General features: G+C 43.9%; 1 protein-coding gene across 1 annotated transcript; it reads left to right on the forward strand.

Annotated features, from left to right (window-relative positions):
- The first annotated feature begins 7,585 nt into the window (after positions 1 to 7,585).
- Positions 7,586 to 11,474, forward strand: LOC136462945 (SWI/SNF complex subunit SWI3B-like). Its single transcript, XM_066461991.1, has 6 exons — positions 7,586 to 7,892; positions 7,978 to 8,384; positions 9,465 to 9,845; positions 10,274 to 10,406; positions 10,743 to 10,870; positions 10,970 to 11,474. The coding sequence occupies exons 1-6, from the start codon at positions 7,652 to 7,654 to the stop codon at positions 11,168 to 11,170; spliced, it is 1,491 nt and encodes a 496-aa protein (XP_066318088.1). The 5' UTR covers positions 7,586 to 7,651; the 3' UTR covers positions 11,171 to 11,474.
- Positions 11,475 to 15,107: the final 3,633 nt, after the last annotated feature.

Here is a 15,107-nt window from a genome sequence, read left to right on the forward strand (position 1 = left end):
TTAAACTAGGGCTACAACAGCAACATATATTTCTGGTGCTCATAAAATTATGAGAAAATTACAGTAGCTTCCTTAGCCAATAATTAGTCTACCATAAAATTTTCATTGCATTTGGATAAGTAAAATAGCCTTCACAAAAATGACAAGCTATGGCATAAATATGAGCATGAAAATACTTTGTATTATGAAAAGTATCAAACAATAGATTTAATATTTTTCCTATGATCTACACAGTAAACAATCATTGCACAAAAATTATCATATACATGTTTTATACAATTTTGCTCTCTATCAAAATAACAAAAATCATCAATTAAAGGCACTTGAACTACACATCAATATTTCTCTACAGAACATGCATGACATATATTTTTCCTACAAAGTACATCACTAAAGGAGATTAACAAAACTAGACCCATATTTTTTTGATAATTATTCTATTTACTAGACATTTTCTAAGATAACAAGCAAATACAAGAATTAAATAAAACCCTATACAAAAGTATCACAAAAACCACATGCAATATTTTTAACAGATAGATCTAGTCACAAGAAACCTAGCAAAATTTGTTTCATCAAATTTGGAGCAATATTTTTCGATTTATGAATTTCTAAAGCATTTAAATAAAATCTATAAATCATTTCTTTTAATCTTTCTGAAAATTCCTGGTTCAAAATTGCTAGATCCACCCGGATCTGAACACACACACACACACATCGAGCGACAGATAGGCTGGGCTCCTGCGTCAGGCAGGCCCCACCGGGCAGCCACACAGGACAGAGGAGGCGGCGGACCACCGAGATCTCACCGACGGCGAGGTCTCCGGCCCAGTGAAGGTGACCAACATGCTCCCCACCCTCGCGCGAACCCAACGGTGCCCATGGCATGGGCCATGGAGCTCGAGAAGCCAGCCGCTGCCATGCATGGCGGAGCGACGGCGCAGGGTCGTCGCCGGTGGGGCGTCCCCGGCCATGGCACGGTGAGTGGAGGACGCTCGGGAGCCTCAGTGACGCGGTGTGGTGCTCGTGCGTGAGAAAAGAGAGCGAGAAGGAGGACAGAGGGGCAAGGTCCATGGAGCGGAGCACTCCGACGAGGAGGATCTCACTCCGGTGAGCGATTCACGGCCGGTGAAAGCTTACCAAGGTGAACTGACGTGAGCACGGGGTGCACGAGGTGGAGGTAGAGCTCAATGCGAGATGGAGCGGTCGACGGCGAGCTGGGGTGGTCGGGCGAGCCAACTCCGGTGAGGGAGCGTGCGCGGTAGAGCTGCGCGGCTATGGCTACTACTAAGCAAGAGGTAGGGGGACAAGGCAGCATGTGGGAGGAGCGTGGGGTGGAGCGCATGTCTAGTCGGCTCTTGAGCCGAGCGCTGGTCGGAGCACCGCCCTTCGCCACCGGTGTATGGATGCCGCGTGGCGGTCGGGCAGGCGGGGAAGGCAGGCGTGGTGCGCCCGTGCGCTGGAGCGGCATGGCGTGGGCCTAGGCTGGCAAAGTGGTAGCTGGGCCAGGGCAAAGCGCGTGGCGCTACGGGCCAAATACGCTAGCGGGCCAGAAGGGAGGCGGCGGCCCATTAAGTGAAAATGTGATCTTTCCTTTTTATTTTCTTCCCCAAATTCATTCAAATGAATTTTTAAACCTTTTCAAAGTAATTTCAAAAGTTGGACCCAAAATAAAAGTTGTTTAGAAATTTAAACTCTACAACTTTGTCAAAAGGTGCAAGGTCTAAATCCAAACAGATTTTGAGATAGAAGTTAAAAGCTAAATAAAGGGTATTTTGACCATTTTTAATAATATTTTTAAAATCAAAATTTGGGAAATTTTGAATACCAGCCTTGCTCCAAAATGCATGTGAAACATTTCTAAGTCATTTGTACTCCCAAACAATCATGTTAAACATCATTACAAGCACAAACACGACCCAGGTTCATTTAAACAGTAATGCAACATACATGTTTCATTAGTATGTTTCAATTCTATATTTCATGTCATGCTTATGAATGCATAATAATGATTATGCTCATGATTTGCAAAATATTAATGCATGCTTAACACCGAGGTGCTACAAGGGAGCTCTTGAGCACGTCTCCATTCATCGCTTCACCGCCCACCACTTCGCTGTTTGTACCTAGGTGAGGATCGGCTCCTCAGAGGGGGAAGGGAGGGGTCCGGCTGGCCGGATGTGACTGCCTAGTGCCGTCGTCGCCGTGCCGGTGCGCGCACGGGTGCCTAGGGACCTGGCCATTGAGAAGATGGATTGTTCCAAGGGCTAGATTACTTAAGCCTAGACTGTAGGAATAGTGCTGTGGACTGTGGATTGATTCGGTATTAGCGCGGAGACGTTTTCGCAAATGTGCCAAAGCACGCGGGCCTCACCGTTGCGGGCCGTTGTCGCACGGTTGGGCCGCGCCCTCGTGGGCCATGCCGGTGGGTTGCGTGTGCCCGCGCTGCGCGTGCGTGGGCCACGCCGCGTGATAGTGGGCCGCGCAGGTTGAATTCAGTTTTTCTTTTTTCAGGGAATTAGTAAATGCTTTTTCAATTTAGTTTTGAGCTAATCTTTGGAAAATTATAGTAAATTCTATATGTATCCAAAAATAGTGAAACAAAATTTATTAGGTTCACAAAATTGTGATATATCTATTGGTGTAGTTAATTTACAGTTATCTGTGATAATGGTAGATTCATTAATTCATTTAGGAAAGCTTAGCATTATTTAGCTTAATATTTGTAGGATTTTTTGTGGCAAATTGGCAATAGTTTTGACCATGAAATTTTTACAATAGGTTCATTGTATTATTATGTGCTCACTGTAATTTTGATAGTCCTTAGAAGAGGTTGATAAATGAGGGTAGCTAGTACTCCTTATTTTATCATATAGATATTAAATCGATGTTAAGAATAGGGAATGCCTTTAGTTGCTAAGATAATACGTGCAATATTTTATATTTGTTAAGTGGTAATAATAGGTAACTTAGCATCTTAGTCGGTTGAGCTAGCTTAGTAGGTTGATAGAGGTATTCTTATTTTAAGAGTTGTTGTTGCCGTATTACTAAGTGTTGCATCATCATTTCATGCATGTAGATAACGAGTTGGTAGAGTTCATGTCCTACGGGTGAGCAGGAGTATGAGGACATTATCAAGGAGTATGAGAAGGACTATTCTTGTATAGGAGGGAGGCTCAGAGCTATCAGTTGCTGACTTTATTGACACCCCACCTACCCAAGGCAAGCCTCGGTGCATAACCCTTATTTTGAATGATCATTGAATATATATATATATGATATGCATTTATGTTATATGTATTTTATGGAAACTACTTACATAGATATACCTACCTAAGAGTCCTACTAGCATAGGTCCAGTAGCTTTATGCTTAGGACTCCGGTAGCGTGAGTAACTTGCCTGTTACTCACAATAGGTGATTATTATTATCACTCATGATAAAAACTTGTGAAAGGAAAATGGAGACCGGACAGGGATATGGTACGAGTATTGGTGAGTGTAAGAGGTTGTGTCCTTCGGCCAATGGGGCATAGCTTGGTTACACTATTTCTGTGTCTATGTCGGTTAAGGACTAGTCCATTGTATTGGGTTCTAGGCAAGTCACAGACCTATTATTCCCAAACACATACTTTGTATGGGCATATGTAAGGCTTGTTGCTCTCTTGTTGTAGGTTCTAGCTCTTTCCGGACCGACTGATTAGAGGCAGATAAAAAGATCAAGATGTCCAAGAGGAGGATGAATTGGGCTAATTCTAAAATACTTTGCAATAAATAAACCCTACGGTTAGCCCACTTCACCCCTTGTGCCTAGAAAGTGTTTCTATTGTTCTACCGTACAAAAGTTTACCAACCTATGTTCTAATCCTACTCTAGCATGTCAATTCTATGAATGTAAAGATAAGAATTGAATTGCTCAAAGTAAATGCTTAAAGTAAAGAGAGAAGGAGGAATGTGGTGATGTTTTACCGAGATATCGGAGAGTCGCCACTCCCCACTAGTCCTCGTTGGAGCACCCACGCAAGGGTGTAGCTCCCCCTTGATCTACGCAAGGATCAAGTGCTCTCTATGGGTTGATTCTTCGATACTTCGTTGTGGTGAATCATCCACAACCACTCATAACTTGAGTTGGGTCATCCATAAGCTCCGTTGGATGATCACCAAACTCCCAATCACCACCAAGCCATCTAGGTGATGGTGATCACCAAGAGTAACAAGCATTAACTCTCACTTGACCACGACAAGCCTAATGAGAAGGGTGGATGCACACTTTGCTACTCTTGCTTTCACTAATGAGGTCTCTCTCTTGGATTCTCAAATCTTAATCACCTCACTAGGACCTTGCTCTTCTTGGCACTTTCAAGAGTGTTTTTCAGCTGTTAGAATGAGCAAAAGTGATTCCCTTGAGTGAATAGAGGAAAGTATTTATAACCTCTCATTCAAAACGAACCATTATGTGCCACTGCGGGGTGACCGAACGCTCTGGTCAAGGTGGCCGGACGCTCCGGTCAGTTCTCCCCGCCATCGAGCAGTTAAGTTGTGATCGGACACTGACCAGCATCCGGTCAGCGGTGACCGAACGCGTCCGATCACAAAAACTACCCTCTAGAACCTTACTGAAGTTGACCGGACTCTAGAACCCAGCATCCGATCACTTTGCTGCTTAGCGTCCGATCAGTAGCCGGAACCTGACCAGCGTCCGGTCAGCATTGACCTGGACTACGTCCGATCAGGATTCTCTCTCTCTGGAACCTTATTGGAGCTGACCGGACTCTAGCACCCAGCATCCGATCATATTTCACACAGTGTCCGATCACATCTAGATGACTTCACCTTGATCAAATGAACTGACCAGACTCTGCGCCAGCGTCCGGTCACACCAGAACCAGCGTCTAGTCAACATTTGACCCTCCATTCACTTCTAACTCACAATCATATATGAATGAAGTTTGCTTCAATTGATCTAAGGGCTTTTTAGAAGCTACCTAGTGCTAGATTTAACAAGTGTGTACCACACCTAACCCACTAGACTCACCTAGGTCAAGCTACCCATTCATACCCCATTAATAGTACGATTGAAGGAAAAATAAAGTCCTAAACTACTCTAAGTGTCTCTTCAACACCAAACGACTACTTAGAATTAGTTCATCCTTAACCTTGCCAGTCATCCTTTGAAAATCGAAACGATTTCTATCGTAGGAGCATGACCACCATGATTGCCCAATCAATTGTCATCACGATGACCTAAATTAATTACATCTGTAAAACACACATTAGTCACAGTAATCTTGTATTGTCATTAATCACTAAAACCTAACTAGGGACCTAGATGCTTTCAGCGGGAATGGTGGAGGTCTAAGCACCGCACTGAGTCTGGGACTTAGGAGCGGGGGCTTAGAGTCTAAGTTTGGACGGGGACCTAGACCCCGTGACAGGAGAGTGGTGGGTTGGTCCTGCTTGTGCCTAGGGTGCAAGCATGACGTGTGTTTCGGGGATACCCAGCTGGGACATTGATTCATAAATCGTCGGCGATCCGGTACGGCTTGTCTACAGTCTAGCACCGTAGTAATGATGAAAGGTGGTGAAATGAAACTGTTTGCTTAACTCCTGCTTGAAAGTAGAACATGTGCTTACATAGAATAGGCTAGATAATGAAATAATCATGATTGCTAATAATAAACATACATAAGGATACACTATTAGTATTGCTTTCTGCTAAAAAGGAACCTAGCAAACCATAAAGCTTATCATATCCTTGGAGTTGAGAAATTATTCCCACTAGTCGGATAAGTCTTACGAGTACATTATGTACTCAGTGTTTATTTATCCCTGTTCTAGGTGCAGCTTGAGGAGTAGCTGTTGTATGAAGGATTCTTCTGGTGGGCATAGATGGATCCTTGTATATTATCGATAGATGTTTCTTTTCATTCCGCTGTTTAATTTTCGTACTCTGAATTTGATACTGTAATAATATATTTCTAAGAACTCTGGATGTATGAAATGGACTAAGTAATGTAAACTCGTTCTCATTATTGCATCCTGAGGGAAAATGTGGATTATTCGGGCTCTCCTTTGTGGTGTGCTCGACGGAATCCGCCCGATGTAGCTCGTCCCTCGGGGTGCTTAGTGTCTAGTGGAAGACAAGCTGCCTCCGTAAGTACGTTATTTCGGACGGTTCTGCCACAGTATCAGATGTCACGTGAAGAAAAGATGTCAAAAACCTTTGAGCTAAGCTATTTACACATGTCAATGCATAAAAGAACACAAGTCCTCTATCTTTTTTCTTCACAGTAAAGAGAAATTATGCATAAATAACAATTTACATGTGGAGCACATATGAGAAGATATCAGTCTAAGAGGCCCTCGATCCATCCTCGTATGGGTGGAGAAACCTCAATCCTTGTATGGGTGGAGGTGTCGTCAGGACTACATGTGTATACAACAGGTAGGAAAAGGAAATTTGAGTGGATTTTTTTCTAATCTAAAATTAAAAAGAGTTGGAAAGAGGGGTGAGGCTAGCGCACAATCGCATTGCATGAGCAGGCCTCAACGTACTCCCTCACTCGAGGCTGCGTGTGCCTTCGAGCAAGGTCGAGAGAGGCCCGGCTTCACGGGCTTTATAAGATTCGGAACGGGCTTCCAACGCTGGCTCAAGGCCATACACCTCTGATGCGTCGGCATTAATTAATAAGGTTAATACACGCGGGAGGAGTACGTGTACGTACGTGCTTGAGGAGCTTTACTTTAGGAAAGGGCTCAAGTCCATGAAGCATGAGGCCCAGCCGGATTAAAGCTAGAAGATTAAAGAAAAGTGCACACGGCGTGACCAAATATGTTTAATTAGAGTACTTATCCGACTATTAAAGATATACGACCGATTGTAGACGTATCGTGAGACGTATTTGAGATTGAATAGGAGTCTTATATCTTACATGTAAGATCACGAATGATGGAGGGACTCATATGACATGGTGTGTAGATCGAACGGTTATCAATGAGGGAGAGTAAGATCTCGGACAACGAAATGCTCATATTAAACGGTGTCAAGATGAAACGGTTATGAAAGAGGGATAGCCCCACAAATTATTCGCTCTTTTATAGTGTAATGACGATGATACACTCCCAATCTTAGTTTTTGTAAGATTGAAAAAAAAAACTTCCTAAAAAAAGATTGAAAAAATTGCTCTCTAACAACTCCATATTTGAACTCCTAACTTTTTGCACACTTGGTAAAATAAAATAATTTCTGATGTATCGATTGGCTAATCTGGATGTGTAAGGACATGGAGAAAAATAAGAGTAGGACAATGTTCCCAATATAAATATATAAGAGAAAGAAAGTGTAAAAATAGTTAGAGTGATTGAAAATAGTCTAGGATTTCTAATATATAATTGCCTTCTATGTTTAGGAGTGATATTTTAAAAGAATTTCGAGGAACAAAAATATGCTCCTAACTTTTTTTATCTTAAAAACTCATTAATTTATCAATTGGTGTTTGGAACTACCGGAGATGCTGGGGCCCTGTCCAAAAAAAAAAAACTGAGGGCCCAATGCATACGCGGTAGGCCCAATACACGCGCACAAGTCTCTTCTTTTATCGAACCCAGCCCATCGACCGCGTTTCCGCCTCTCCTTCTCCCCTTCCGCCTCCGATGGCCACAACGGCGACAACGACGGCGACGGTGACGGCGGCGGCGGCCACAGCCAACTCCGTACCTACACCAACACCGCCGCATCCACGCCCCGCCGCTCCACCTGCTCTCCGGGCGCCTTCCACCCTGGGTCCCGTCAAGTCAGAGGCTACTCCCACCCCCTCGTCCTCTACCGCCACCGCCGCCGCCGCCGCCGGAGCGGAGGATCCATCCTACATCATCACTGTTCCTAGTTATTCAGGTAAACAAACCCGTGCCTTAGCACCGCGCTTCTACCTCTTGTGGAGGCTAAAACCTGGAACCCTAATCGGGGCTTCCCCTCGCAGCATGGTTCTCGTTCGACTCCATCCACGACACGGAGCGCCGCCTCCTTCCGGAGTTCTTCGAGGGGGAGGCCGCGGCGGCGTCCGGGTGCCGGGGCCCGCACGCGTACAAGTACTACCGCGACTCCCTGATACGGAGGTTCCGAGCGCGGCCGGGTCGACGGCTCACACTCACGGAGGCCAGGAGGGGGCTTGTTGGTGACGTCGGCTCAGTCCGCCGCGTCTTCGATTTCCTTGAGGAATGGGGGCTCATCAACTACGGTGCTTTGCCATCGGGGTCAAAGCAAGCGAAAGAGAAGAGGGAAGAGGTCGCGCAACAGTCCTTGTTGCCTTCTGGGGCAACTGTACCCAGGAAGCTCTGTACCGGGTGCCGCACCGTGTGTGGGCTTGCTTACTACGCCTGCGACAAGGTGAGCATTTTTTAATTGTGGATTATTATACCACTGCATAAATTCTCCGTAGGGATATAGTACCACTGTTTCAATTTTCCACTGCAGATATAGATTTGGTAACACGAATCAAACATTTAGGTCTGAATTGAATTATCTTAACTCATTAATTTGAGTATTTGGGATGGGCTACACCAATTAGTGCAGTTGCAATGCAAAAGTATTTTGTCTTTGCTGGCAACATTAAGATAAATTGAGTTGCCAAAATCTGCATCTTAGGTTTCTCATGGTATGTAACGGAAGGAGCAATAGTTCTGTGGTTATGAGTTCAGCCATGTATCAAGAAATTCATTTGGTGGGGTTGGATGTGTTCCTGCCTTCCTGGTTGGTCCTATGGTCCATGTTATCTCCATTGACATGTCTCCTGGGAAGGGTATTAGGACTGGTGAGCGGACAACTTTTTGAACAAAAAAGGATCCCATGTAATATAAGCATATTTTGCTTTGACAATTGTCATATTTATTTGCTTCTGAATTTTAAACTGAGGTCACAGTGCAACTTCTGTGCACAAAATTACCTGCAAATATTGAAGTATCTGTCCTTATTGTTGTCAAGAAAGGGCATTAAGACTGGTGAGCGAATAACCTTGTTGATAAAAGGTGGCTAGATTTTGTTTCTTCTGAATAAATTGGAAATGTTTCATATCGCCCAATAGGCCTGGTTTTAGACCAGTGCTCCTCAATTATGAACATACAAAGTCATTCAGGCATTGGCGTGTTGATTCAGCTTTTGTAGTGGCCGCATTTGTTCATTGCTTTTTTTGGAGGGTATGATTGTAGTCACTAGTCAGAACATTATCAACACTTCAGAATGAAGTTTGAAGTTAGACGCTCTGTACAGTTATTTTCACCATCAAAGTGACGTGTACATGTAAACAATTCAGATCAAGTTCATGCTAATTGAAGTGAGCAACAAAGATCAGTTCAACTATTGTCATCGCTTGTCATTCTTACCATGTTGGCTGAAACTTTTTCATTGACTTTTTAATTTTTTATTGAAGAGTTACTAAGTTGATCTTATTAACCTTTTGCATGTGATCAGGCAGATATAAGTCTTTGTACTAGATGTTATGTAAATAATAACTACCGGCCGGGTCTGTCTCCTGCTAACTTCAAGAGAGTTGAAATTACTGAAGATGCAAAATCAGATTGGACAGACAAAGAAACTCTTCACTTGCTTGAGGCTGTCTTGCATTATGGCGAAGACTGGAAAAAGGTGTCTGAACATGTTGGTAGTCGGTTAGAAAAAGACTGTATTGCAAGATTTATACGGTTACCTTTCGGAGAACAGTTCATGGGACCCAAGGAGGATAGAATGGGGTTTGAGAACAATGATGACAATACTGATGAGCCTGGAGCAGATGTCTCAAAACGACTACGTCTGACTCCACTAGCAGATGCAAGCAATCCGATTATGGCTCAGGTCTGCATCGTTGCCTTTTACCCTGATGTTGGTAGCTGCTAGAGTACTTTTCAGCAGTATGCCATTTGCTTGGGCCTAGGAGCAAAGATGGTAGCACCAATACAAATCCTTTTTGTGATTAAAACTTTGAGTCGTTGCATGTATATAAGAATGTAACCTGTCAGCTATTTCTGCACTGTCCTTGTTATTTGATGTATAGGTCACTTCCTCAAGTAGCCTTGGTTCCTTGCATGTATAACCCATATCCTTTACCTCAAAACAAAAGTGAAACATTGGGATAATATTTAAACAACCTCTGGCATAATATTCTCAAAACTGTCTTACATTGGCCTGCTGGTGTATCAGCTTCCTTGTACTGTATTGTTGTTCACTTCGGATGTGTTGAATAACTGAGGGAGAAATCTGAGTAACTGAAAGTGTTTTCCCAGGTTGCATTTTTATCAGCCATTGTGGGTTCCGATGTTGCTTCAGCTGCAGCGCAAGCAGCTATTTCTGCACAATCCCGTGTTGACCTAAATGACAGCGAGATTGAAACTTCAATAAATAGCACCAAGGAAGAAGGTATCAGCTCTGCTCTTTACATATTTGACTTATTCTTTTGCAACTTCTGCCGTTGAATTATTCATAAACATACACCTTTGCACGTCGATGTGCAAAATGCAAGCAATATCAACAGTGATGATTAATGGAAGTTTGAATGTTGTATGGATGCAAATAAACATTCTACAGGGAACAATACGCTCAAGCATACATGTGTAGTATTATAGCATTGTGCCATGTGCAAATAATAGTATATGGACTTGTACCTGAATTTTGTGTGCATCCACTACTAAAATGCTACCTGCTCACCTCACTCACACCTTGCTTCTTAGCCACTAACTTTAATGCCCTCTTCAGAATCATCTCACACAAATGGGCTCTCAGTTAACGATTTACTGAAAGAGGCGGCTGCTAATGCACGGGCACAACTTGAGAAGGAACGGAACAGCATAGAGCAATCTTTATCAAACATAGTAGATGTCCAGGTACCAACACTCAAGTGTTACGTACATGACTTACAAATTGATGTATATGTACTGACCGCTTGTCCATATCAACCCTTGTGTCACGTGTGGCCTTTTCAGATGAAGGAAATCCAAGGTAAAATATGCCGGTTTGAACAGAAGGAGATGCTGATGGAGAAAGAGCGACAGCAGCTGAATTGTCTAAGGGATCTACTTTTCACAGATCAATTGGCAGTCATGCAACATCAACAAAGGACTCCAGCTGCAGTCACAGAGTGCAGAGGTGATGAGAAGCCAAAGCCCGTGGCTAACATGAGTTGATTCGAGTAGATCCTCAGCATAGCATGATTCTGATGTAACATTGGAGCTGCGTTGATCCGCATCTGCCGTTGGTAGGATTGGAACTAATTTATATGCTACATGTAAGTCGATACTTGTTCTCTATAGGGTGGTTTTTCTGTATTTGGCATCCCTTTACGTTTTTGCACATTGAGCTCAACTCCACAGGCCTGGAGTGCCAGAGCAAGTGTTTAGTGTATGTATGTATGATGATGATGACTACCGGTTAGTGCAAGACAGCTTATTAAAGAGAAACCGAAGTAGCAACTTGCACGTCTCGTCTTCTCTTCTATCTACTCCTAAAATTAAGCGGCTGCTATCAATTTGTCGACAAAGTTTACAGCCTATAGAAGTTACAATGGTGCTTCTGGTGTGGGGGCTCAAGGTTACCGAACGTTGCAATTGCAAGTTGCAACAAGTGAAAACCGAATTCGCACACCCTTCTAGAATCCAGAGCTAGGGAGAGTTAGGGGGTGTTTGGATCAGCTTAGCAGCTCCTAAATTTAGTTCTATTTAGTTATTTTTTAGCCAAACACTCTGACTAAATGGCATTTAGCCAACTAGTCACCTAAAGCTTGCTAAAGGGGGACTAAAAGCCCACCCTGGATAGGGGGTGCTCCTCATTATTGCCCTGTCCGAGTCCACCCGCCGAACCCTATCCGCTCACTCTCGCTCACACTCAGCTCGCTCACTCTCTCCCTCTCTCACTCACTCTCCTCTGCTCCCCCCACCGCCTGCCACCACTGCACTCGACGCTGGCCCCGCTCCTCCCCACGCCTCTGTCGTCTTCCCCGCTCCTCTGCTCGCCGCATCCGCCATGGACGGCCACGGGTCCGAGTATCCGGACTACTACTCACAGTCCTCTTCTCCGGTGGATCCCATGGCTTCTGCTCCGTCCTCCCCCCCTAACGCCGGCGACTTCGGTCTCTTCTCCCAGGCGTCGTCGTATGGTGCAGGCTCCTCTACTCGTCGCGGCATGGAGGGGCTAGATCTGAACACCGACGCCGACGGCTACCTCTACATCGATTCGTACCAGGGGCTCCTCCAAGCTGACGGTGTTCCCGGCAGAAGAGGGTTTCCTCCTGTTACGCATTGGCGCCAGATCTGGTGGCATCCAGTTCGTTCCTCCTCACTCGTACTGGAGGAGCGAGCGGATCTAGAAAACGCTCGGCGTCGCGCGCAGCTATGCAGCCGCACCTAGACTGGATTCGGCAGGTGCCTGTGCCGGAGTGATGGCCAACCGCGTGCCGGCAGCAAGGATGCGTGGATCAGTGTCCTCCGGCAGCTCTTTTCCTACAACAGATGCAATGGGGCAAGAAGATGACAATGATGTTCCGCCTAAGGTGAGCTTTTGCATGTCTGATCTATTTTTTTAAGTGTGATCTGTTTTGCTCTGCTTGCCAAGTATGTTTTCCTCTGATAAATTAGTGTGTATTTGTCTGATCTGTTGCAATGTAAATATTAGACTTTTTGATCTACAAGTCTGATCTGATTCTCTAATAGTTTGACAAGGCAATTGGTCGGATGCAAATACATTTGTATTCTCTTGTCTTGTTGATGAAATGAAAAAGGGCAATACAAGTAATGGGACAATGAAAATGAGAGGTTATGAATCTTTGCAAGAGCTCTATGAGTGTCGAGTTGGCCTTAGACATGATTTGAAACAACTGAAGAACAGATACAGTCAGCTCAAGACCATGTACAAGTTTCTACAAGTGGGCACTAAACCAAACAGGGGTTGGCCGCCAAGCAAATGGAGGGATTGATGCACCACTTAGTTGGTGGGAAAGGCACACCAAGGTAATCTTTGTGTCTGTTTTGTTCTTTTGTCATGACAGTTTGTACAAGTCTTCAAATGAGTACTACATTGCTACCTAGCTTTTCAGAAGTAGCTACAACAGATTGATCTTCAGCAGCTTTGATACAAATGAAGAAAGGATGGCATGGTTGAAGAGAGCCACCCAGCATTGAAGAAAGGATGGCATGGCTAGAGTAACAAGTTTGGCAGCCTAAATTTATTTTGCTTAGGACCTTCAATTTATGTTGAACTTTGTAATGTTAAGGAACCATGGTATTTGTCTAGACCTTGTAATGTTTGTTGGACAATGTAATGTTTGTTGCTGCCATGATTGTTGATGTTGTTGGGTTGCTGCAAAGTAATGTTTGTTGCTGCCTTGTTATTAAGTTGTTAATACTTTTTTCACATCTAATTGTTATGATGATCAGGGAGCAAATGATGAGGGAGCTGATGATGGAGGAGTTGATGGAGGGGGTTGCTGATGGAGGGGCTAGTGGTGGAGGGTCTACTGATGGAGTTGGAGGGGCTAATGATGGTTGGACTACTACTGATGATGGTGCAACTACTGAAGACTGATGATAAGTGGTCTACTGATGATGATTGGATATCTACTGATGATGATGGGTTATCTTCTGAAGATGAGGAAGAAGCTCTGACAATGCATGTTCTGAGGTGTCAGTAGAAGAGAAGGATTGCTACTACTATTCTAATGCTAGGTATGTACCACTATGACAAGTACATGAACAAGGCTACACATAGAGTCCCTCTAGAATTTGGATATCAGTGGACTATGAGAACCTAGGACATAGGAGACAATGCTATAATATGTTTAGGATGCACAGTGATATTTTTTATAGCCTACATAATTTGCTTGTTGAGAGATATGGTTTGAACTCCACTAGGAAAATGTCATCTATAGAGTCTCTAGCAATGTTTTTGTGGTTGTGTGGTGCCTCTCAGTCTATGAGACAAGCTGATAATAGATTTGAGAGGTCACTAGGGACATGTAGCAACAAGTTTGATGAGGTACTTGCTAGTGTGATGAAGCTAGCTACTGATATCATTAGGCCGAAGGATCTAGAATTTACAAGTATACATAGAAGGTTACAATCTCCTCGGTTTGCTCCGTACTTTGATAATTGCATTGGAGCTATAGATGGGACACATGTACCTGACAATGTGCCAACTGAGAAGGTAGTCTAGTACACAGGAAGGAAAGGAATCACCACTCAGAATGTGTTAGCTGTATGTGACTATGATATGAAATTTACTTTTGTTGTGGCGGGATGGCCTGGCTCGGTTCATGATATGAGGGTGTTCAATGATGCACTTGAGAAGTTGGGTAACAAGTTTCCACATCCACCTAAAGGTATACATGTGCTCTTCAATGTCTTATTTGTCTTAGTTGTAGCATTGAAAGGACCTTGATGTCGCCTAGAGGGGCTAAATAGGCCTATTTAAAACAAACTCACAACGGAAGTTAAATTCTAGGTGTGGCACTGCTGCTCCCAAGATGCGGCACTACTGCTCCTAAGGTGCAGCACTGCCGCACTATGGCACCGCCTCACAAAAGTGCGGCACTGCCACGCCTGCAGACAAGCTTGAACTATAATTCAAAAACTGCCTAAGGAAAAGTAGATCGAGCAAATTACTGATGTTCCTAGGGTAGTGTAGAACCTATTCCACCACCTAGATGTTGGTGGAAGTGCACGAGCAAGTAGATCAGGACCAAACCCTAGAATCACCACAAATACAAGTATAGCAATGCAAATCACAAGAACACAAGTGAGGCACCGATTTATCCCGTGGTTCAGCTCGCCACTAAGGCTTTAGGTCTCTTTTGAAAGCATCTAGGCTCCTAGTTGGGTTTTCGGTGATTAATGACAATACGTGATTACTATGACTAACATGTGTTTTGCAGAGGCTATTAAGTTAGGTCACGGTAATGGAGATCAATTGGGCTATCATGATGGTCATGCCCCTATGATGGAAATCATTTCAGGTTTTCAAAGGATGGACGACAAGGTTAAGGATGGACTAGTTCTAAGTGTCGATTGGAAGTTGAGAGTGACACTTAGAGTAGTTTAGGACTTTGTTTTCCTTTGGTCATACTATTAAGGG

Source organism: Miscanthus floridulus, chromosome 7 (assembly GCF_019320115.1).
Source record: "Miscanthus floridulus cultivar M001 chromosome 7, ASM1932011v1, whole genome shotgun sequence".
Classification (NCBI taxonomy): Eukaryota; Viridiplantae; Streptophyta; class Magnoliopsida; order Poales; family Poaceae; genus Miscanthus; species Miscanthus floridulus.